The sequence below is a fragment of the Mirounga angustirostris genome, unplaced genomic scaffold (assembly GCF_029215605.1).
Source record: "Mirounga angustirostris isolate CCGP_5_RB_7025 unplaced genomic scaffold, mMirAng1.0.hap1 SCAF_12, whole genome shotgun sequence".
Taxonomy (NCBI): domain Eukaryota; kingdom Metazoa; phylum Chordata; class Mammalia; order Carnivora; family Phocidae; genus Mirounga; species Mirounga angustirostris.
This window is the reverse complement of record NW_026991720.1, coordinates 70645212-70671515: the sequence shown is the minus strand read 5'-3', so window position 1 is coordinate 70671515 and position 26304 is coordinate 70645212. Positions and strand designations below refer to the sequence as shown.

At 41.9% G+C, this 26304-nt stretch overlaps 1 protein-coding gene across 4 annotated transcripts in view; it reads right to left on the bottom strand.

The window, feature by feature from the left end:
- CDK6 (cyclin dependent kinase 6) overlaps positions 1–26304 on the bottom strand; it is a 240900-nt gene that overhangs the window by 47547 nt on the left and 167049 nt on the right. For all 4 annotated transcript variants that reach the window (XM_045864706.3, XM_045864708.3, XM_045864707.3 and 1 more), the window contains exon 5: positions 22851–22960. In XM_045864706.3, coding sequence (XP_045720662.1) covers positions 22851–22960 — 110 coding nt within the window. The remainder of the gene's footprint in view (positions 1–22850; positions 22961–26304) is intronic.

Here is a 26304-nt window from a genome sequence, read left to right as displayed (position 1 = left end):
CTTTTTTAAAGATTTTATTTATTTATTTGACAGAGAGAGAGAACAGGTAGGCAGAGAGGCAGGCAGAAGCAGGCTCCCCGCCGAGCAGGGAGCCCGATGCGGGGCTCGATCCCGGGGACCCTAGCATCATGACCTGAGCCGAAGGCAGACGCCTAGCAGACTGAGCCACCCAGGCGCCCCCAGATCCATTTTTCTTATTCGCTCATGTAGGTTACAACCTCCTTGAGGTCCTGGCCACAGACCTTGGTAGATATTAAGTGAGAAGTGCTCTTTCACTTCTTTGCTATCTCCCATAGTGCCCAGAATAATCTTAACCACCTGCTAGGTTTTTCAAAGAAAAACCATAGGGATCCCTGGTTTTGGTAAGTTTCATTTCCTTATGATGTAAGTGGGTTGAATATATACATATAAGTGTAAACATTAGACTTACCCGGAGGAAAAATGCTAGAACCAGTATCTATTTAATAAGCTTACATACATACAAATGATGTAACGTTTCTAAATTTAAAATTAAGTGCTTTCTGGGAACATAAAATAAAACCCAAACTTTACTGAAGAAAAATTTTGAGATTGTGTGACCAGGGAGAAATAACGGCAAAACTGTTTTGAGGAAGGCAAGGACTGCATACTGCATCTGGCCCTCTTTATGCCCAAACTACTCAGAGATAGGCTCTGAACCGCAGGCTGCATGTCCAATGCACTCATGCATTCATTCCTTGTTTGCTCAGGGCCTGCTTTATGCCATGCTATTAGATGCAAGGTGTACGGCGGTAAGCAAAAGAGAGATGCCCCATAGATTCACGAGCGATGGCATAAACAGGTTTTAAACCAGAAGACACTATAAAAAATATGTCTTTGCAAACTGTGATAAGTGCTACAAAGGAAAAGAACAAGGTGCTATTGCAGTGAAAACATCACAGGGGGGGCACCTGGGTGGCTCAGTCGTTAAACGTCTGCCTTCGGCTCAGGTCATGATCCCAGGGTCCTGGGATCGAGCCCCGCATCGGGCTCCCTGCTCAGCGGGAAGCCTGCTTCTCCCTCTCCCATTCCCCCTGCTTGTGTTCCCTCTCTCACTGTGTCTCTCTCTGTCAAATAAATAAAGAAAGAAAGAAAGAAAGAAAACATCACAGGGTTCCGATTTTATTCTGTGTTAGAGAAGGCCTGTTTGAGGAAATAACATTTAAGATGAGATTTGAAGGATGAAATGGCTCAGTGAGGAGGTGAACTGGGGAGTCGGCGGGGAACGGATCAGGCCAGGACTTCAGGAATCACTGCAAGCAGTCTCTCCAAGCCACGGCGATAACTGGGACATCTGCATTGGCAAAACCAATACACGTACGGATCCCAGTACAAAGGAGATAAGAAATCCATGGACGCCTTCAACAGATATTTATGGAATGTCGACTATGTGCGAGATACAGTTCTATGCTCTTGGGATATCCAAGTAAACAAAGCAAACGTCCCCACCCTGTGGAGTTTCAAGTTCTGTGACAAGACATAAAAGCATTAACTTACATTCATCTAAATACTGCAGGGCTGGCCACAGACCGTGGGATGTATATGATGAAAGCAGAGGAAAGAACCATAATGCAAGGGATGGAGGAGACAGCTGTTACAATTCTACCTCTTGTGAGTTAGACCAGCTTTGGTCCTGGACTAGATTTTCACGTGAGCAGCCTTGGAAGATAGACACAGTGTGTCCCTCTGGGGCACCAGCAGGTCTGTTTACTCTTGAACAGAATGTCTCCCGCTGGGGCAAAGGTAAGGCAGACACGTGGCCCATCGGAAATGCCAGGTTCCCAAAGAAGCCTGGAGTTGGATTTGTGTAACACAACCCGTTGTGTATGCAGGTGTCACTCAGCCCTCTTCGCACTTCCCTACGGGAGCTGGTACACATGGTTGTTAGCCTGCAAGGAGGGTAAAATCGCAGATGCTTCACAGTTCTTGCCATCAGCCAACTGACAGACTGAAGAATGGGGACTTGTTAGTTTACAAAGGCAAATCCCAAGAGGGGGAATAAGGCGGACGTCTACAAAATCAATCAGAGGAAACTTGGTTGTGTTCACCAATCCTGAACATCAAATTAAGGGGTCAATCCCTAACATGCGGGAGAGGTAAGTCTGGGACAAAAGAAAGGAATTTCTTCACATAGAGGATACTGACCTTATAGAATTTACCATCCCAATAAATGGTGCTGGCTGAAAATGCAAACTGTTTTAAAAAGGCCTCACTCAACTTATGGATGACAGACCTGGCATGCCCAATTCAGTATGTATTTGATGACTCTTGATGGTCTTGGCCAAGTGGAGGATCATGTCCCTCTAGAACACAACCCTCATTATCTGTCAGGGTAGGACTATTGGGAAAGATGATTAATCTGACCTAGCCAGGGCCATTTTTAATCTACAAAATAAGAATCAGAACTCTTCACTGCTTTATCGAAGTCTAATTTGGATACACATACACAGAGACATATATTTGGGATATGTAACTATAAAATCTCCTTTGGAACAAGATGCAATTCACAAAAATCTTAATTCATAAATCTGAAATAATCTTGGTAAAGTATGCTCATATTTTAGGGCAGTTTTCTCCCAAACGGATGTGCAGAACACTTCTAGGAAATTTGAACAGACATATCTTGAAAAAAAAGTTCCATGGTTAAATATGTTTGGGGAGCCTTGCACTAAATATCGTGGAAATTCCAAAATCTACATTAACATTAAGAGCTCTGAGTAGTCCTGAGTAGGGAAACTTGTGTTTAACCCAGCATTTATCCGATTATTTTAGTATTATCCTACCATTTCACAGCATGCCTTATATATCACATCTTATGAAACACTATTCTTCGAAATAGCAGATAAAGAAATGTCCTTTAAAGGTGTTAAAAAATAAAGATTTTTATGGTAAGTAATATATTGTAATGGCAACATTATCTATAAAACCTCATTAATTTGAAGTGGAAAATAACAGTGGACAGGGACAGAAAAGATTTCCTGGTTTGGGTAGCTAATACAGGATGGGTAGGGTCATCTCTACTTGGGGGGATTCTGGGTATCTTTGGTTTCTTGGGTCCAAGAAGTCAGAAAGCCCCACTTTCAGGAATATTTATATTTTTCAGCAAAGCATAACAATCATAATGATAGCTGAACATTTACTGCTGCCTATCAATATGTGAGGTGCTATTTTGAGCACTTTACATTGAATTCTCACAATAAATTAGGAGAGAGGTACTCTTACTATTTGTTTCCACAGAAAAGGAAACTGAGGCACAGGAGGTTAAATACCTGGCCCAAGGCTACACAGCTGGTTAAGTGAAAGAACTGAGATTTAAACCCAGGCTGTTTGACTCCAGAGGGTCAATCCTTATGCTCTACTACATTTGGAATTACAGCACGTATCTGCAAACTTCCATATTACAAGTGCAATTCATAACACAGTGCAATCCACCGTATCTTCCAGTTGGGTCAAAGCCTTAAGTAAGTAGCCTGCAGAACTCAGGGAACATAAAATTATACCCAGAACACATGCTAACACATCTTGAAAAGCTTGTCAAAGTTTTACAGTTGTACCAGAAGAAATAAAATACAAATGGGATCACATGTATCCATTGTCAAAACAATCTCCCCCTCCCATAATTTCTTATCCCTGATTTGTTACTATATACAACACTAACCTTAAGTAAATAAACAAGAAACTACTAAGATACTCATCCTCTTTTGATTACAGCAATGCTCAAGGCCACTTTGTTGAAATGGTTCATCTCTAAAATATTTTTCTCACACACACAAAAAAATGATATACACTGCATAAATATCCCCCTGCCCCTCCCCCAGCCCCCAACACAACCCTTTGTATGCTCTTAGTTGAGTGTGGAGTGCTGGTTGAGTGCAGGCTACTGCTAGGTCCTTTTGGTCCTTGGAACTGGTGCTCCTCAGTGTGCAGACATTCTCAGCCAGAGAGCAACTCAACAGTCTTTCTGAATTGTGTATTCTGCAATGTTTACTGTTTATTCCACTGGCTTTGTTGTTGATGTATTGCTATTCTTTTATATGTTGGTGTGTTTGTTAATTTTCTATTGCTGCTATAACACATCACCATAAATTTAGTGGCTTAAAACAACACCCATGATTCATCTCTCAGTTCTGTAGATCAAAAATCTAGGGATAGCTTGGCTCAGCTGGTTGGTTCTCTGTTAGCGTCTTACAAAGCTGAAATTGAGGTGTTGGCCTGGCTGTAATCCATTCTGGAGCTTCTGGGGAAGACTCGGCTTCTCATCTCATTCAGGGAGTTGGCTGAATTCAGTTCCATATAGTTGTTGTACTGAGGGTCCTACTTCCTTGCTGGCTGTCTAGTGGAGGCTACTTAGCTCCTGGAGACCTCACTCTGGTTCTTAATGTGGCCTCTACATCTCAGAGGTAGCAACAATGGGCTCAATCCTTCTCACACTTGGAATCTCTCTGACTTTCCTTTTGCTCCATCTCTTGCCTCTAGCCTGAGAAAGGGCTCCCGCGATTAGATTAGGCCCACTCAGATAATCCAGAATAATCTCCCTATTTTAAGGTTCATAACCTTAATTACATCTACCAAATCCCTTTAAGGGAAAGAAATTCATAGGAATTAGGGTGTAGACATATTTATGGACCACTGTAGGTACAACTTTTAGTGAACATTTCTGTGCCAAGATCGCGAACAGTGGTGAATGATAATGCTAACCCTGACTCAAAAAGATTAAAAACACAACAACAAAAACCCTCAAATGAAACAAAGGAAGAATTTCACAGCCTGATGCTAAATTCCAAGTTTTACTCTGTTTCCAGAAGCCTTTAGGTCCAGGAAATGAGGTAAAGATCAATAGCCAATTAGGGACAGGTGGGAGGTCTTTGACATAAAATGCATAATGAATTGCCTGAGATCAGCAGTTGTTCAAACGGGAGCTGGAAGAAATGGCTGCCAGAAGCACAGGATGACTTCAAGGGACTTAAAGAGAGTACAGGGATTAGTGCAAATGTATATTCCTAGGAGTGCATCTCCACTGACTGAGATAATAGTAAAAAAAAAAAAATTTTTTTTTAACATGGAAGGGAGGAGCAGGATTCCGGACCAACTCTGGCATGCCAGATGGTGACCCTTTATGTGAATCCTAGGGAGGCCCTGGGGATCTTGGGAGAGAGGCAGGGACATTTAGGCATCTAGAGTACCCTGGGTAGTGGCTTTTGTACCAATGGGTATGGAAGTATGCCAATATTTCAGCAATGGCTATGGGATGCAGTAATATTAGCGACCCTAAGATATCCAACAATGTGAATACCATGGGAGTTATAAATTATAATTTATAACTCTTCATAAGTTATACTGATACACTATTATTAAGCAATTCCACCAATGTTGAACATTTTGATCGATTCGACTTTTTGTATTAATATAGATAATCTTTAAATAGAAAAAGTCCGTGTTTAGGAAGAATGGGAAGATGCCAGAAATTATGATATCAGAAGGAACAAATCACCCATCTGAAAACTTAACTCAGGCTGCCTTTTGCGTCACTTCCGCAATTTTCTTAAGTGTCTATTCGGCTCTCTGTGCCTCCTCGAGGGGACTGTAATTTGACTATTCCATTTTATGTCTTTATAATTGTTTCTTATCCCATTCATCGCCCTTTCTATTTCATCTTTAGTTTTTCACTTTGATTTACTCCTATTTTTAAAGGTCTTTAGAGACCATTTCTTTCTAGTTATAGATGGGCTAAAATGAAACGTAATTTTAGTCATATTTAATTAGACTTTTAAATCTGATGGTACACTCAGCCTGAAGCTTTTTCAGGGGAATTTCTGAAGTCCAATTACAGGGCTAGTCTCATAATAAGGACTATTAATTCATAATGAAATTATCTGCTTTTAAGCTTCATCCAGATCCTGTTGTGAAAAATATACTAACCCAACCACATTCCTATAGGGTCATTAGTATGGCCAGTACAAACAGGTGAGGTCTGCTGAAGTCACCGTTCTCCTCAGAACGTCTGTGAAGAGTTGGGTGTTGGATCTGTAGATAGCCCCTCAGGGAATGCCAGTCCTTTCATACTGTGGCCTCTCATTCTTGATGTGCTAATTTTGACATCTCTTTCAGTTAGCTCAAGTTTGCCCAAATTGTATTCAACAAACAAACAAACAAACAGTAACTGCATCCCTGCACATATGAACCTTTCTGTTGCCTTCATCTGTTTAAGACAACTCAACTGAGTACAAAGGTCTTGGGCACAGACTCCCTACCGCCCCAAAGCTAAAGATTTTTCTTTATTCTCTTGTGTCTTTTAGTTAAATAAAAGAGAAGTCTGTGGCCAGCCTGATTTCCCTACCGTTTTGTATAGCTTTCAAATAAATGTGTTTATTCCTTGTAAGCTTTTCTCTTTTCCCCGTGAAGCTCAAACGTTTGCCAGATGTGTTCTGTGTCAGTCTTCGTGGCAGATTCCATGGGTTGCCTCCCCAGTATTCATCCTTCCCTTTCACCTTGTAAGAGAACTTGATGTTCTTCAGACCACCATCTATCTGGTCAACAGAATCCATGTCTCTGGTCTCAGTCCCTTGTTCAAGTGCAGCCATATACCACCAGAAGCAGTACTAAGGATGAATTTCGGCACTTGTCTTTGGAGCCCAGCTACAGAAGAATGTGTTCTTTGAGTGTCCTGGTGTTGCCGATGTGACACCTGGAACCACTGTAACCACTTTGCCATGAGGGACGACAGTCTTCCAAGATGCCAAGACATAGCCAAGGGAATCTTAGTGAAATGGAGCTGCAGCCTCTGGATCAAGCCAACCCTGAAGCTCACCTATCTCTGGAATCACTGTTCATGTGAGCTAACAAATTCCTTATTTTTTAGTCAATCCAAACTGAATTTTCTGTACTCATAGCCCTGAGCACCCCAACTACTAGGGTCTCTTTTTCAATGATTTCCCCCCAAATGTTGTGAGACCTTTTAATCCACATACTCAAATCTTGTCTCTGTTCAGGAACATGTTTCTATAATTATGTTTCTGATTACTGCCTTTCGAGGCCATCAATTTCTTAAGCCACGTTTCTACTCTTTATCCTTCCTATTTATCATTTTCTCACCATTTCAAACCTTTTGTTCTTTTCCTCAGCATTGTGTGAGAACATCTCAATACTGTCCTTTAAATCGATGATTCCATGTCCTATAGTATTAATTCTACTTTTTACGCCTTCTGACCAGATTTTTTTTTTTTTTTTTTTTTGAGAGAGAGCACGAGCAGTGTATGGTGGGGAGGGACAGAGGGAGAAGAAGCAGGAGACTCCCAGCAGACTCCACCCTCAGCGTGGAGCCTGACTCTGGGCTCGATCCCATGACCCTGAGATAATGACCAAGCAGAAACGAAGAGTGGGACGCTCAACCCACTGAGCCACCGGGGACGCCCCTCCCTCCGCCCAGATGTTCATCAGGCCCCTGTACGGGGTTTCCTTACAGCTCCACATAGCATCCACCTCCCTTCCCATCTCAGTTTACATTTCAGAATGCTCAATGCTTGGCGCCTTTGTTTCTGTTTCTGGAGCATGTCTTCCAGTCTTCTTTTGAGTTAAATCTACTAATTCTTGGAAATTTTCTTCTGAATTTGCTAATCCTTTTTAGTTTTCTATCTTTTTCTTGGGCTTCTGGATAGTGTTACTTGCCTTGAGCACTAGTATTTTTTCAAAAGCCACAAGAATTTTGTTCTTTTAGTTGGTGTTCTCATTCTGAGAGGGGCGATCAACCCGGACAAGTCGTAGTCAACAAAATGTAGACATTACTTTGAACTCACTCTGTAAACACTGAAGTACTCTCTGCGTAGCTCTTAGATCAATTTTAACAGCTACCATGTTTCATCGAATATTGCTCTCATGTGTCTACCTCCTAAATATCCCATTCTTCTCAGCTCCCCTGCCCCCTTTTTGCACCGGTTTATCCAAGATATGTACTCATATGAAACAGATATAATGCCGATAGCAGACGGGAGGCAACACACTGTGGAGCTCTCACCAGGAACGGTGCTTGGGAACAGCTGACCATTTTTTGAACTGGGAGTCCACTTTGTGTTTCTGACACAAAGGAAGAGGAGTGCCTTTCAAATTAACTTTCTTGCATGCTGATACCTGCAGAATTCAATATATGACTCTGACCAGCAAAACAGATAGTAATTGGCTTTCAAATTATTTCCAAATATCAAAATATTAGTATGTCATATGATTATTAAATGGCTGGGCAACATAGCACAAACACATTTGGCAGGCTCCTGATGCCTGACTTCCAAGGTTTTGGATTTTCTCCCAGGTTTCGGACTGAGAATGTCCAGCAAACTCGAACTGTGCCGGTGAAAGGAGAAGAGCTAGTAGTATCCAATTCAGCTCATATAAAATCTAATTTCCAACGGAAACCCGCCATTCTGAATTGTCCCTTGCACTATTTCAATTGGCAAGTAAATACAGCCCACATGTCTGTAGCAGTCTCTGTCCCACCTTTCTTTCACACATTAAGATTTTGTGAAGTGTTTGTAAGAAAACAAGAAAAGATCCAGAAGTGATCAACCAGCTTCCTGCTTCTACAAAAGCACACAGGCACATATATGCACAAATGTGTACACATATGTACACACACACTCTAAGCAGAGCTTAGGCCTATCTCTGAATAGATTCTAATCTCTAAAACTTTAATTTAGCCAGTGAAACTGGAACAATAAACCAGAAACTCAGTACTACTAGGTATTATCAGAGAAGGTCTATATGGGAGGCCATGTTAAATGCCCTGTGTCTCCTATGGTTAAACAGGAGAGTGACACAGGGAAGAGTGGAAGAAGGAGAAAGAGGAGCAGAAGAGGAGAGAAGTCTGAAGGGACACAAGAGGAGACAAGATGAAAGGAGAGAAAGAAGAAAAACTAGGACACTTCTTAAATTTTTATAAGAAAAAATGTCCATTGCTTCTCAGTGAAGCCAAATGCTGGGTCTTATCAGGCGACGAGCTCCTCCAGTCACCGGGAGAAAGCCAGATGGGAGGCAGAAGCTCAGTGCGGAACAATGGATCATGGGTATCAGACAGACCAGACCACCCCACAGCACTGGGCCACATGGAGTTACTGACAGATTGTCACTACACCCTATCTTTTTAGGACAAGACCAAATGGAATCATTTGTCACATCTTACCATTTGTTGTAATTTGGTGCCTTACTACTGTTCTTTGGAAAACTATTCAGGTATATAATAAAATCTCCTGAATTTATATTTATCTCAAATACCGTGTAGTCTTCATTATTGTGTCTACTGTCCTATCTGGTAAATCTGTATGAATATTATAAAGCAACAAATGTAATGTTAACATTATGCTTTGAAGGAATTACCAAGGCCAGACGCAGCTCAGATCAGAGGTCCAAACTCCAGCTAAAGTAATTCTGCACAGGCCTGGTACTTTTCATTCTGCAGGGCTGGGAGTCACCTCCTGTTCATGGGAGCCAGGGGACAACAAAGACAAGTTTGCCACTAACCAAAGATTAGACTAGTAAGAACTGGCTCTCACTGTACAAAAATAGCTGTTTTTTCTGCTGGTGTTTTATAATAAAAAGTGGATGGCTTCTAGAGGCACCTGGGTGGTTCAGTTGGTTAAGTGACTGCCTTCGGCTCAGGTCATGATCCTGGAGTCCCAGGATGGAGTCCTATATCAGGCTCCCTGCCCTGTGGGGAGTCTGCTTCTGCCTCTGACCCTACCCCCTCTCGTGCACTCTCTCTTTCTCACTCTCTCTCTCTCAAATAAATAAATAAAATCTTAAAAAAAAAAAAGTGGATGGCTTCTTGTCTCAAACCAAGTATCTTCATCCAAAGCAATGGTTGAAAGATGTGACCAGGGGCGCCTGGGTGGCTCAGTCATTAAGCATCTGCCTTCGGCTCAGGTCATGATCCCAGGGTCCTGGGATTGAGCCCCGCATCGGGCTCCCTGCTCAGCGGGAAGCCTGCTTCTCCCTCTCCCACTTCCCCTGCTTGTGTTCCCTCTCTCACTGTGTCTCTCTCTGTCAAATAAATAAATAAAATCTTAACAAAAAAAAAAAAAGAAAGAAAGAAAAATGTGACCAGGAAGACCTGAGACTTTATGACCAAGGTAGAACGCAGACCATGAGTATTGTTAATGCAAGCGCTTTCAAAACAAATCCAATGAATAGACCTGGAAGGCAAAATCTGAAGCAAAGATGCCTGAGGTCTGGAGAAGAAGATGACTAAGAAGGAAGGGCAAGGTGAAGACAGGGCCATGTTCCAAGTCCTGCCTGGAAGGAAGATCACAACTCAGTACATATTATTCTCCAAGCCGAGGTGCTCTGGAGCTCTGCAGAATGACCTTCATGTTGTCTGTGCCCTGGAAAAAAACAAGTCTGAAAAACTGCTTGGGACTTTAATCTTAAGATAATTTTTTTTTTTTTAACTGACAAAAGGAGGTGGATTTCTTCCCTATCACTACACAACTGATAAAAGGAAACCCACAGTGCATTTTACAGTTGAAGGAGGTCTCTTATGCTTCAAACCAAGCTAATAACAATAGCTTTTATAAAATTACCATATACACTTGTATTTCCCTCTTGATATTATTTTTAAATATGGATGGAGGAGATAGCTGGGGCTTACATGAGTCCCTGTAGTGTTTTACTTTTTTTTTTTTTTAAAGATTTTATTGATTTATTTGAGAGAGAGAGAGCGCAAGACAGCAAGCACGCACACACAACTGGGGGTGAGGGGCAGAGGGAGAGGGAGAAGCAGACTCCCTGCTGAGTAGGGAGCCCGATGCGGGACTCGATCCCAGGACCTTGAGATCATGACCTGAGCTGAAGGCAGACGCTTAACCGACTGAGCCACCTAGGCACCCCTGTCTTATTTTACTCTTGACAGTGCTTCTTAATCTTTGAGAACCTCAATCCTGTCTCCCACCTTAGACTTAAAACAGAGTTTAATGGAAGCTTTTTGGAGGGCTATTTGTTTTAGTCAGCAGAATTTTAAATATGCATGTTATCTGACCCTCTAATTTTGCTTCTGGAATTCACCATACAGAAATACTTGGACAAATGTTCCACAAAATAACCCCAAGGATTTTACTGCAGACTTGTTTGCAGTAAGACCAAAACCAAATAGCCCCTAAATGCCCATCAATGGGAAATTAAATTATGAAATAAATGAACTAACAATTATTCAGCAGTTTAAACATGAGTTAGATCTCTATGAACTGATAAAATACATTATAATAAAATAAAGCGAATAAGGCAACGTTCAGGAGTATGGTGTATAGTGTAAGCCCATCTCCGTGAGATACATTTACAGATGTGCATGAATTTGCAATAAAGGAGATCTGGAAGTATATCCAGGGGGTTATCTTTGGGAAGCGGATTTTGGATGAGAGTGCAGAAAAGATAATACTCACTTTTATACTTTTGTGCCACTTGGCATTTTTTGCAACCAGACTATTCTACCTTGTGGTTAAAGATTTTTCTTTTCTTTTAAAAAAGCTAATTGGAGTCTAAATCTCCTCATTTGTTCCTGCCCTCAGCAGTCCTTGTTTCTGAAAGTGGCAGGTGGAGAGATCAGAGATGTCGAGGCTCCAGGTGAGAGCAATTTTAGAAGAGGATGCGGTGGGGACGATCTGCCGGCGCTGACAAACCCACGTACAGGTTGGTGTTCAAGTGCCACAATTCAGGGACAAAGGCCAAGCAGCTGCATCAACATCAACTCTCTCAATTCTACATACAAGGACCCCAACTTTTATAGCCTCCACCAAACTAGAAACAACGTAGGAGGAAGAAGAATGAGGAACCTCACTGAGATTCAACGAGCCTCGGGTAGAAGGACACTGACTCATTTTTTCGTCCCTTTCCAATAAACAGCAGTCTGTTTTTTCTTTACTTTCTTTCTATTTGATGGTTTAGACCTGTGCGGTCTGGTCCAGTCCAGGTGACTACTGAGCACTTGAAATGTGGCAAGTCTGAACTGACATGGGCTATAAGTGCAAATACACCACTCGACTCTGAAGACCAATTCTGAAGAATGTAAAATATTTCATTCACATTTTTAAAATATTCATTACATATTGAAATAATATTTTGGATATATTGTGTTAAATAGAATATATGATTAAACCTAATTTTACCTGTTTCTTTTCGCCTTTTTTTAAGATGGCTACTAGAAAATTTTAAATTCCACTGTGGCTCATGTTATATTTCTATTGGATACAGCGGCTTTAGACCTTCACGGATGGAATATTTATATATTTAAATGTTTAAAAAAGAGAATAGCAGGATGGAGAGGGAGGCATGAATGAACACACACACACACCGACTGTTGTAATGCTACCCTCTATGATCTCGATGCCTCTCTGATTTTTAGTGTTCTTGCTACAATTCAGGGTAGCTGTTATAGGCCATACAGCTCTGAGTTCAAGCTCTGCCAGTGACCAGATGTGGGATCCTGGGGCAAGTCACTTGGGGAGATTAAATTGACCATGTACAAGGGTATGTAATAAGCTCTGTCGGCAAGAGTTAGCTGTGACAGACATGGGTGAGAGTCCCAGAAATCACCAAGTCACGCTTCTACCCGGAAGCAAACAATACCAGAGTTAGAATGAATCTTGGACAGTATCCACTGCTATGTTTTAAAAAACCCTTGTAAATCTCAGAAGCCCGATATATAAAAAAGATGAAATCAAGCTGCTCTGAATAAAACTGAGTGTGGGAGCAAGAAAGGATGGTAACTCCCGAGCTCTCCAGAGGAGTCTGAACACCATGGATGTGGTATCTTAACTGGGGCTCTCCCTTTTATGGATAAAGACACGAAGCTCCAGGTTGATGACTTGCCTTCAGTCACAGAGGAGGAGGCAGGGGCTGAAGCAGAGTGAAGTAGCTGGTTCCTAAGAAAGAACACTGCTCTGCATCACATCATTACTGCTGCTGTGGTAGACAACCTGTGTGCACAGAAGGAAAGTGGCCACGAGACAGGGCCAGCCAGAATGCTGAGGAGCCACTAAGGTGGGGAGAATGCAGCAGGTCTCTTTCTGAGGAGGCAGCCTCTACGTGTAGCTCTGGGAAATGGAAGGGGGCAGGTGGGCACCCAGGTCAAGAGAAGTGTGTGGGTTCTAAGAGGAAAACCTTGAGGCTTTTGGAGTCAAAATTTTGGAGTCAAAAGGTAAGTCATTTTCACTAACATACAGTTACATTTTGGAGAGGAGTATGTGCTGAGGCCAGAAGAGAGGTGGGGCTTATTTAGAAGGTCTTGAGAGCCAAGGATCCTACACCGGTTTTCATAAGTTTTTGCAAAGGGGTGACAACAGGAAGATGAACTTATGCTAAATCCATGAAGAGGCAGGAGACAGGAAAGCAGGCTGCCAGGTTACTGCTTTCGGCTGTTAAGGGCCAAACTGAGGTAATGGAAGTCGAGGTCTGAGGGATCCTGTGCAGACAGGATCCACGGGATCTTGGATATATGAGAAGGATGAGGAGGATCCCAAGTGACTTTAGGGACGCAGCTGGGTAACTGGGGGGATGTGGGTTCCATTAACAGGAAAAGAAATGGCGAGAGGAATTGCTGGTTTGGGGGTCTGGTGAAGGTAGCATTTCTGTGAGATGGTCGGTGGAGCGTCAGTCCATCAGGGAACTGAAACGTGGCTCTGGGACCCATTTGCATCTGATCTAGACAGACAGTCTTCGGGAACATCTAGGTTTGGGAGAGAAAGCAGAAGAGCCGGTAACAGAGGTAAAGGCAGAGGCACCCAGCAGTGTGCTCTTCACCAACAGCAAGGGCAGGGAGGGTTTAATGGAATCAGTGGTCACAAGATTCAGATGCTGAAGACACGGAGCAAGGGGAGAATGGAGAGATGGTCCCTATCAGTTCCGAAGGCAGCAGATGGGACTGCCAGGAGGATGGTGCGGTCAGATAAGCCTGCGTTCAGAGCCTCTCCGCATCATTCACTAGCTGTGGTACTCTGTACTACTTAACCTTTTCGGGCCTCAGTTTTCTTACCTGTAAAATGGGGGACAACGGTATCCCCTGAGGTTATTCTGAGATTTAAATGAAATTATGCATTTTGAGGCACTGAATATAGCTCACAGCAAGTGCCTAGTAACTATTATCTATCATTTTTATCAATGGAAGGATTTAAGGAACAGCACATGGTGAAGAAGTGGAGGCTGTGTGTAGAGACCCTGTTCTTTTTAGAAGTTTGGCCATAAAGGGAAGGAGAAAGACTGAGGGCATGGAAAGGGGGAGTGAGGTCCTTTCTAGGATGGAGTCACAAAAGCTAGTGGACAGGGAGATTCTGAAGTGGCAAATCAGAAGGGGATGGTGGATGGGGGGCTGGGGGGGGGGTCCAGAAGCAGCGTAGCATCAAGAACACAAGTCAAAGGACTCATCTTGTAAGGGGGGAGAATGCATCCTTCTTTGAAAAGGGAGAGAAGGGGGCGCCTGGGTGGCTCAGTCTGTTAAGGACCCAACTCTTGATTTCGGCTCAGGTCATGATCTCAGGGTCTTGAGACTTCCATCAGTAACAGTTCTTCTTACCCTGGAGTAGCTTTAAAAAAGCGACTATGCTTACACAAAAGCTCTATGTTTCAAAAAAAAAAAAAAAAAATCACTGGTTCTCTATGTGACAGGTGATGTAATTAAGGTGGGGGAGACAGAAGGGGGAGAGGGTGGCAAAAAGAAGCCGAGAGGCTTTGGCAGAATAGTGCCCTTGGCACCAGATGGCCAAGAATATCCCAGTCCTTTTCTGAGAGGACTAGAGCATTGACAGAAAAGGGCCTGAAGAAGGAGATTTCGAGGAACAGTTCAGTGAAGAGGGGCAACCGTGGCTCAGAACAGGGATTCCAAGGGACAGAGTGGAAGGGGTTAATAGGAGTTGGGGGAACCAGAGAAGGGGGAAGCATGTTGCTCAGAACAGGGAGAAGACCATGGGGAGAAGTCACAGACCCGTAATTGTCAGTAAAAGGGAAGCGATGACTTGGGCAGTTGGAGGGAAGGACATGATGGCAGAATTGGCAGGAAGGGTCCTATAAAGACAGAATCTAGTTTGCAGAGAAGACCGCAGAACAGGCAGTCCTAGGGTGCCAGACTGGAGTGGCAGCGGGTTGGGACACTGGAGTCCCGCCGAGCTGCCCTAACAGGGAAGGGCCATGCCTGATGCTGGCTTCTCAGTATACATCATGAAAACAAATGTTTTTTCAAATTCATGTTAAAGTAAGATACATATTAAGGATAAGAGAAATCATGGGGCGCTTGGGTGGTTCAGTCAGTTAAGCATCTGCCTTCGATTGGGGTCATGATCCCAGGGTCCCAGGATCAAGCCCCACATCAGCTCCTTGCTCAGCAGGGAGCCTGCTTCTCCCTCTGCCTGCCACTCTCCCTGCTTGTGCTCTCTCTCTGACAAATAAATAAATAAAATCTTTGAAAAATTTTTCAGAAAAGAATAAGAGAAATCAACATCGATTACATTAAAAAGTACCCATTCACTCTTAGAACTACCCTCATGCATTATTCAACCAAGACCAGTTCTTTTCCTAAGTACCATCTTGGGTATTTCCTTACTCAAGAACATGCTTCTTTAAAATTCTTCCTATTTGGTTGGTTCTTTAAAGGGAAAAAAAAAAAAAAAAAAAAAAAGGCCTAGGAAAGCATCCCAGAAGACGTAAGAAATCTCAAGGTCCTGCGCAGTGCCCTGGTTTCCATACATGTGTTCTGACCTAACCCGAGGCGACAGGTTTCCACTCACAGGCTAGGGCTTGCCTTCTGGTGCCTTCCTGTTCAGGTCAGTTAAGGACCTCATTTTACTGATGTCACTGAAGAGAGCACTCAAATAAGAGGAAACACCAACATAGTAACCAATGAGAAAACTGGCAAAGCACTCAGTGACATTTCAAAGACATTTGTTCACAGACCACTCAGCCACAAAGGACAGTTTCACTGTCAGTTTCTCAGCTACTGGGTGTTTAATTCATAGAAATCAATGACGACAAGCCTAGAGAGGCCACCATACATGGGATAATATAACCATGAAGTCTTGTTTGTTTCCTTCCAACAGGGACTGCATTTATTATATTCTTCCCGGTGGCATTTGGCATTTCTTAGCTAGGGATCAGTAGAGTTAGCAATTCAGAACTTCTAAGAATTACTATCTGCTTACCACAATCTCCATATTCAAAGAACTAGTTTTAGAATTAGGTTTTTTTTCTTTTCAAAGAATTAGCATGCTTTATTTTTTAAACGTGCATGTTCTTTTTATGAGTTTGCTATAACTTGGAAAACCCCATAACTTTCAAACCACAGACAAGAGTTCCGAGCAGGAGCACAAGATAACCTGGATAGCGAGCAACTGTGAATTTAATTTGCTATCAAGTTAAAAATCAATCTATCTCATCCATCCCTCCATCCATCCATCCTATCCCATCTCATGTCATCCTTCAACCTGACTAGTTGTCTACTGACCAAATTCATGGCAATGTTTTTTAGTATTAAACTGTAACTCAATGTGGAGTTCAGATGGACCACCCATAGGCAAAGAGCTAAAGGAGGAAGATAAAAAACTTCAATTCTTATCCATTTTGTAGCAGCCACTGAAGTCACTGGTGGCAATGATTAAACCCAGATAACAGAGACAGATAGTATTACAACTCCCTGGCAACCCTTCATATCACAGAGAATTAGTCAACCTTTCTAATATAGGAGAGACTGGAAATCAAAGCTGTTAAACGTATGGTTTGCTTCTCGACCTTTCTAAAATGTCACTGTTGCTACTCTGCAATAATGCAGAAAACATTCCAGATAAAAATATAACCTAGTAGGTAAAACAACAGCAAGGGCAGAAACATGACAGGGGAAAAAAAAAAAATCAAAGGGTACAGAGTCAGGCAGACCTGGGTTCAAATTTGGCTCTGCCATTTAAGATCTGTGTGCCCATGGACAAGTTATTTCCTCTCCTTGCAGAAGACTTTGGTTCGTCATCTGGAAACTCTGGATAATAGTCCACAGAATGTGGGTTTACTGAGATAATGCATGTGAAGGGCCTGGTCCTGGGTCTGTCACATGACAGACAAGTGTTACCTCCCTTTGTTTCTTATTTTTCTCTCCAGGTTATGGAGAAGGGCCTTACTAATACAGAAATGCTTATTCCTCAATGATTTTATATAAACAACTAGGATGTGACCTCTGAGGAAGGTTAATCCTGACTTCTGGCCTTACACTGAGAAACCTCTTTCCCTCTCCGGGAAACAGTCTTCTCATTACACCTGTTCACAGAACCCCATGCTTCTTCATAGCACTTACCCTGGCTGAGGCTAATCAACTAATCATGCATGCAATGCCTCTCTTCCCCACTAGGATTTAATTTCTCTCTCTAGAAAAGGGTCTTGCACATAGTGGCCACCCAGTAAGTTGTTTGTAGACTAAATTAAACACCGGTTACAAAGTTTCCAACATGTGACATATACTACTGGTGATATGTGAGAGAGATGATTTTAGGGGTTGAACATGGACTAAGTTTCTCAATAATTTTAATGGTTATATATTTATTTGAGTGTGCACTAGACAAATAAATAACTGGCTCATCAAATCTGTGATTTTACGTATTTTTGCTTTGGATGAGGCTAAAAAAGCAAATTGTCTAAAAATATAAAAAAGAACCAACTGGAGCTGAAGAATACAGTAACTGAAATGAAAAATACATTAGAGGGAATCAACAGCAGATTAGAGGATACAGAAGAATCGATCAGTGATCTGGACGACAAGGCAAGTGGAAATTACCCAACTGGAACAGCAAAAAGAAAAAATAATGAGGAAAAAATGAGGATAGTTTAAGGGACCTCTGGGGCACCATCAAGTATACTAACATTCATATTATGGGGATCCTAGAAGGAGAAAAGAGACAGAAAGGGACAGAAAACCTATTTGAAAAAAAAAAAAAAAAAAAGGCTAAAATCTTCCCTAACCTGGTAAAGGAAAAGACATCCAAGTCCAGGAAGCACACAGAGTCCTAAATAATATGAACTCAAAGAGATCCACACCAAGACATATTATATTCAAAGTATCAACAGTTAAAGAGAGAATCTTAAAAGCAACAAGTGAGAAACAACTAGTTATGAACATGGGAACCCCCATAAGACTATGAGCTGATTTTTCAGCAGAAACTTTACAGGTATATTCAAAGTGCTAAAAGGGAAAATCTGACAACCAAGAATACTCTACCCAGCAAGATTATTATTCAGAATAGAAGGAGAGATAAAGAGTTTTTCAGATAAGCAAAAGCTAAAGGAGCTTATCAACAGCAAACTGGCTTTACAAGAAATGTTAAAGAGATTTCTTTAAATGGCAAAGAAAATGGCATAACTAGAAAAGAAAATTATGAAAGAAAAAAATCTCACTGGTAAAGGTAAATTTATAGTAAAGGTAGTGGATCAACCACCTACATAGCTAGTATGAAGGTTAAAAGGCAAAAGTAGTAAAATCACCTAGAGCCATAATAATTAGTCGAGGAACACACAAAATAATATGTAAAATATAACGTCAAAAACTAAAACATGGATGGGAGGGAGTAAAAATGTAGTGCTTTTATTATTTTTTATTTATTTATTTTTTAAAAGATTTAATTTATTCATTTGACAGAGAAAGACACAGCGAGAGAGGGAACACAAGCAGGGGGAGTGGGAGAGGGAGAAGCAGGCTTCCCGCCGAGCAGGGAGCCCGATGCGGGGGGCTCGATCCCAGGACCCTGGGACCATGACCTGAGCCGAAGGCAGACGCTTAACCGACTGATCCACCCAGGCGCCCCTCTATGACAGAATTTTACAGTGATACAGGTCTACTACACCTCAAGAACAAGCTAAAGGAACAGAAAAAGAACAAAGCCTAAAGTTAGTAGGAGGAAGGTAATAATAAAGATGAGAGCAGAAATAAATGAAATACAGGCAAATCTCGGAGATATTGCGGGTTTGGTTCCAGACCACTATAATAAAGTGAGTATCAGTAAAGGAAATCAAATGAATTTTTTGGTTTCCTAGGGCATGTCAGAGTCATGTTTTTACATATGCTCTTGTCTATTAAGTGTGCAATAAATAGCACTATGTCTAAAAAAAACCCATGTATATACCTTAATTAAAAATACTTTATTGCTAAAAAACGCTAACCATCATGAGTTTTTAGTGAGTCATAATCACTGATCATAGATCACCATAACAAACATGGTAATAATGAAAAAGTTTGAAATACTGCAAGAACTACCAAAATGTGACAGAGACATGAATTCATAAGCAAATGCTGTTGGAAAAATGTTGCTGACAGACTTGCTTGAGTCAGGATCGCCACAAACCTTAATTTGTAAAAAATGCAGTATCTGCAAAGCACAATAAAATGAGGTATTCCCACAACTTTGAATGGTGACAAATAGTAGCTAGATTTAAATTGTGACTGCTTTGTAACACACATGAATGTTCAATCACTAGGTTGTACATCTGAAACTAATATAATATTGTATGTCAATTATACTTCAATTAAGAAAAGATAAATTGTTTAGGGTAAAAAATTATGTAAGTATAGTTGTTTCAAGAATATGGCAAAAACCATGAAGGTGTTAAAAAAGATGACAACATTTGGGAAATATTGCCATAGTAACAAGTAGGAACCCAGAGTGGACACATGCCACGATTCTCTGATTTAGGGTTAGCCTAAGGTAATGAGGGAGTCTGCTTTCAGAATCTATGGCTTGTAAATTCTCAGCTGGACACTGCAATAGATGTGCCAACACGGACTCAGGAGTCAAGCTAGAATCAGGTCAAGCTGGGGGCTGGACCCCAGAACTCATCTGGCATGAGTAAGAAGCATGCACATTCAGATATCTTGGTGTTATCATAGGAAATACCAAACATGAACAGAGCAGGAACAAGGGTCAGATTCCACGGCCATATTCAAGGTCAAAGCCAAACCAGCAGGAACTACCTAGGAGACAGGGCACCCAGCCCAGGAATGATGTGTGGTAGGCCTGGATTCATTCTCCTTCAGCCATAAAGGCACATGGGCCTGGATTCTGATATTGCTTCCTCCTTCAGGCAATTAATTCTCAATTTACTACCTCTACGCAAGGCTCCGAGAGAGGGTAACTTTCTTTTGTGCACATCTAAAGAGCCAATGGGTCTCTACCCACCACCTCACTTTCTCAGCTCTAGCTGCCATCATGAAAGGAGTCTTTCCCTGAGCCTCCAACATTGAGTCCCCCCTTCCCCGTGCTGGGGTGAGGAGAAGGGTATCCTTGTCCTCTTGGATTGGAACAGAGAATGAATTTTTCCATAGAAAAAATGTTACAAACAGAAAATAGGGTTTGATGAATTAGCACAAATAACGTTTCATATATATTCCAGGTTATATAGGATTCTGCAAGCTAGACTGGGCCACTTCAGTGGGAAAATGTTTTAATGCTATAAAGTGAAAATTCAGCTTGCAATTGTTCCATAAGTAGTGACTAGCTATCCTTAGAAATACAGCAAATTCCTTACTAGTAAATGCCTAACACTACATATTTTAAATTTTATTTTCTTTTAACATCTTTCAGGAAAATATTGGTTTTATCGTCAAGAGTGGCTGGTATTCAAGTCTTATACTATTGAAAAATAACTGACCGCTTTCCTCCCATTACAAAAGAAGGACTCAATCTTTGTATTTGAGGACAATTCTAGATATATAAATATAATTCTAAGATACATTTCTCTAATCAGCTCTCAGCTGAATGAACTTATTTATGGGATGAACTAGAATGACTGTCCTGACTTCCACCCCGCTTATTTTCTGTTCTGACCATAATCCTTTATTTTTTAAAAATATTTTATTTATTTATCTGAGAGAGAGAGAGAGATCGGGAGAGAGAGCACGTGTACACCCTCGAGCAGGCTGGTGGGGGGATCAGGGGGAGAGGGATAAGCAGACTCCCAGCCAAGCGGGGAGCCAGCCGCGGGGCTTGATCTCACAACCCTGAGATCATGACCTGAGTCCAAATTAAGAGTCGGAGGCTTAACTGACTGAGCCACCCAGGCACTCCTGACCATAATCCTTTAACCCAATGTTTTCTACACTTGTCTGATGAAAAGAATTACATGAGGTGCTTTTAAAAACAAGAATGCCTGGCCCCAGCCCAGTTATGAATCAGAATCTCTAAGGGAGAGGTCTGGGAGTTGCGCATTTAAAGATTGCTCATCCCTGGTGATCCTGTCATCCAACCCAGTGGTTCTTACCCTCAAGGGTGAATTAGGATCACCTCAAGGGCTTGTTCAAACACAGGCTGCTGAGCCCCAGCCCAAGAACTTCTGATCCAGTGGGCCGTGGGAGGTGGGAATTTGCATTTCTAACCAAAGTCTTTAGAGATGCTGATGTTGTTGGTCCAAGAACTACACTTCCAAACCACTTATTTAGCCTGTTTGGCAAACATTGAAGCTGAATTCAATATTACTTTTTCTCCTCCCTCCTTGGTAGAAAAACAACACTGGATTAAAACGCACAAGACTTCATTTGGACCAGTACCCCTGCTACTTTTTAGCTGCTTGATGTTAGACAAATAAATTTATCACTGCATCTCAGTTATCTTCCATGGGGAGGCATAAAAAGTAACAGAAGGGAAGAGGTTTGGTCCTGTACTTGGCACACAGTAGGCCAGCACAGAACATCTATGTACTCTGATTTCTCTGGCATGATCCCCTCCTGTGAGCTACATATTAAACAATGCTGAGTTCTAAAAATAGGTCCCAAAATTTATGACATGCACCAAACTTCATTTGGCTAAAACAAAAGAACAAACAGACAGGCAAGGAAGGAATGGCCAATCACTTCTTTTCCTTGTGAGCTACCATGTAGCTGACATTTTGAACATAACATGTGCAATAGGAATATACTCAACTTTCCAACTCATGTTTCCCATGGAAATAAAAATAGAAAACAAGGAGTTAATAGATTATGAAGAGGTTCTCTGCTTAATTTTGATTTGCTGAATTTAGTACCCAGGTATGGATTATTTTCTGGGCAGATCTTTATTATACTGTTTGGCTATTTCTTGTGACCTGAAAATCAAACAAATGAATCACAGACTCTCAGAGTCAGAGGTCCCCGGAGGTCACGCCGCCCACCCACGCACTCTTATTAATGCCACAGAAAACACCTCCAATGTGTGGTGGTCCAGTTTCTTCTTGGACACCCAATGAGAATGCACTATTTTCACGAACCCCAATCTTCTCTTCAGATAACTGTCTAATATTAGATTTTCCCACGTCTGAGCAAAAAACCTTTACTTCTGTCATTTCTATATCCCTGGTCCTTGTTTTGCTCTCTGTCGTGCCTGAATATGCCTAATCTCTCCTCATGCTGACAGCATTTACAGCATCCTGAAGCAGGGCTGACATCTTCCTTGCCTTGTCCTTTTCAGTCTGAATATTCTGGGTAAACAACTATCCTCACCATCCAAATTTCCATACATGTAATAGCCCTGGTCCTTCTCCTGTGCACAAGGTCCACCTTGAGGATATTTCTAGGTCCTATCATCACCAACAAAAATAAGTTGTAAGAACAATGGCATGTTTCTTTCCAAACAGAGTTTCCAAGAGCTGGAAGTTAGAGTCCCACAGAACTACACTAATCAGGACTGAGAAAGCGTTTCCAGGACAGGCTTGGGCGTGGTAGCCCGAAGCAGGTGGATCTGGATATCTATATATCTATATATCATGACCTTACTTGCAAGAGAAATGCTACGCTGCCACTTAAATTATCGAAGACCCAAAAAGTCTCTTTCTAAGGAAGACAGAGTGAAACAAAAGGCATGTCTTACTTTCTACGAAACATTTCTGCAAATATGCAGCCAACACTCCAGAGGTCCACAGGGGTGGCGTAGCTGGACTGAAGCAAGACTTCTGGAGCTCTGTACCACAGCGTGACGACCTGCAATGGCAAACGGATCGGACTGTTACTGAGGAAGATGGCTGGTTGCTTAAACTTCTCATCTCAGCCGGTTTAATGCCAGTTCAGAAAGAGTGCCTGGCATCATACGGGGACACTGAGACAGAAGCAGTAAGTAACTCAGATTCATCACTGACGGGCCAGGAAATGACATCATCCCCACAACCTGGGTTCCCACCTCAGACTCTAGATTCTTACGAGGAGGGTAAAATAACTGAGTTTCAGAAAGCAAAGCAAAGATTTAAAAAAAACATGGATCTTAACACTATTATTTTTTTTCTGAAGGGGCTTTAAAAAAAAAACAATACATGGAAAACAAGTGTTGGCAAGGATTCCAGCTCAGTTCCTACGTCAGCATTATTGGGAAATTACAAGAGGATTCCAGTGGTTGCTGGATGTTGACCTTGAAGTATAAAGAGCACCCAGAACAAGTCAAAACTACTCGTATCATGAGACTGTGGAGAATCAAAATAAAGCCCCCAATGCCACTCTTTTCAGAAAACAAATAAGAAACCAAGAACTTAACTTTTTTTTTAAAGATTTTGTTTATTTATTTATTTGACAGAGAGAGAGAAACAGCATGAGAGGGGAGAAGGTCAGAGGGAGAAGCAGGCTCCCCACTGAGCCGGGAGCCCGATGTGGGACTCCATCCCAGGACTCCGGGATCATGACCTGAGCCGAAGGCAGTCGCTTAACCAACTGAGCCACCCAGGTGCCCCAGAAACCAAGAACTTAAGAGAGAATGTATAACTCAATTGTTTATACTATGTGTAAAAAAAGTCATCCAGAGGATAGGATTCCCCAATAGGAAGAACCTCACTTAACACAAGAGCAGTGTGTGGTAACAGATGAAACAAACACCACCATTAACTATTTCTGCAACGCTGAGAGGCCAGGAAACAGACCAGTATAGAGGGGTTCAAGTGCTTCTCTTTTGGGGGGGAGCAGAGATTCTATGGATGCCTGAAATAAAGGAATATTCTTTACTGTCAGATAAGGAATTCAATACATAAATCTACATAAGCATTTTATATTATTCAGGTTCCTTTTATCCTTACTTATTGTTTTGTCTAATTGCACTTTTGTTGACATCTATCTAAATTTCCTACAATTCTCCTTTATGTATTTTGATGCTGTAGTACTTGGTGCATTCAGATCGCAGGCGCAATTCTCCAGAACATGATTGCCATCTACTTCCTTCCTTGTAGACGCACGCTGCTCTTCCCAGCAAGAGATGGAGTCTGGGGCACCTGGGTGGCTCAGTCGGTTAAGTGTTAAGATTCTTGGTTTCGGCTCAGATCATGATCTCGTGGTTGTGAGACTGAGCCCCACGTCAGGCTCTGTGCTCAGCGTGGAGTCTGCTTCTCCCTCTGATTCTCTCCTCCTTTCCCTCCCGCTCTCTCTCTCAAATAAATAAATTTTAAAAATCATAAAAAAGAAAGAGACAGAGTTTAAGTCACATTCCATTGTGACTTAAATTGGTCTAAGTGAGTCGGTCGACTAAACTAACAGAATGTATCTGAACTACCAAAACTAGGTTGGAAGAAGCCTAGTAGTCTGGGCCTTTTTTTTTTTTTAAAGATTTTATTTTTAAGTAATCTCTACACCCAACGTGGGGCTTGAACTCACAACCCCGAGATCAAAAGTCAGTCACAAACTCCACTGACTGAGCCAGCCAGGCATCCAGTAGTCTGGGCCTTTTTGAATGCTTGCTTTTGAGATGCTTCCTCTGGAGTCCAAATGCCATGCAGTGAGAAGCCCACGAAGATGTTCCAGAGGACAGCCCCAGCTGAATTCTCAGATGAAAGTGATGCGAATGAGCCATCTTGGACATTCAAGTTGGACCGATCTGCCAGATGACTGTGGCCCGCCCCTGCCAATGTCCTAGGGAGCAGAACTGCCCAGCTGAGTCCAGTCAACTCACAGGATTGTAAGTGATAATAAAATGATTTTTGTTTTAAGTTTTGGGGGAAATTATACAGTAATATCTTACTGAAACAAGATTCTTGACTGGTTCCTCCTCCTCATCTCGTTTAATAGGTTTTGTTTTGAATTCACACAAGAGGTCAAATTTTGTGTAAGGGATATCTGGTTGATATCTAATGGAGGAATGGTAGTGACGTAACAGAAATTTAAAAAAAAGAAGCAAACAAAAACCAAATAGTGTTACTCAGTTATCACTGGCTCCGATATATCTTTCCAGCAGCATATCCCATAGTATCTCCATAACCCTTACAGACTTGTCACATACTAGACCATAGCACAGTATCCACTCTGTGCATCAGAATCATCCATGGGGATTTTAGAAAAATATGTGTCTAGGGGCGCCTGGGTGGCTCAGTAGGTTGAGCGACTGACTTTTGGTTTTCGCTCAGATCATGATCTCAGGACTGTGAGATCAAGCCCCGCGGCTGGCTCCCCGCTCAGTAGGGAGCCTGCTTGAGATTCTCTCCCTCTCCCTGCTCTCTCTCTCTCTCTCTCTCTCAAATAAATAAATAAATAAATCTTAAAAAAAGAAAACAACCCAAAAAACAACGTGTCTTGGCCTTATCTCTCCCTCACTAAATTAGATCTCCATGGTGGGAGGCCTGGAGTGCTTCTTTCACTTTTTATTTCTTCTCTCTCTCTCTTTTTTTTTTTAACAAAGTTTTCAAGTAACACTAACCCTTGGCTAGGTCTGAGCACCACTCAATTATATAAACATACCTTCTAGCAGCTCCTGCCTCCATGCCTTAGTTGGCACTGTTCTAGTCTGGGAAGCTCTTCCTTCTCCTCTCCACGTGTGGAAATCCTACTTACCCTACAAAAGGCTGGCTCTGATGTCGTCACCTCCCTGAACCCACTGCCCCCTGAAAGTCATACCTTGTAACATAGTTCATAATATGGTTCATTCTGGGAGGCACGGACCCGATTCTATCCAAGGTTACGTCTGTAAATACCCATCACAATACTGCTCATGTAACAACTGGGGCTTAACAAACACCAAACTGACAATTTTAAGGCAATTATTGCCAGAAGATAACCAGGCAAAATTCAATTATCAGTCATTCCCCCGAAAGAAGGTACTTACTACATTTGCTAAGAAGAGCATCCAGTTCTGGGCTCTAGTTTTCACTTGCACAATTTATTTCTGCTTTATTAATATTTCTAGCTGGGGGAACATTTCCCTGCTTCTCTGATATACTGCAAAAAAAGGGGTAGGTGTAAACGGTCCGTAAAGTTCCGCTCAGTGGTTTATAGACATACACAGCATACGGGCACACACCCATCTTCTCACCAACATTTGAAATAAAGCCTAACATCATAGGTGATGAAAATTTTAATCT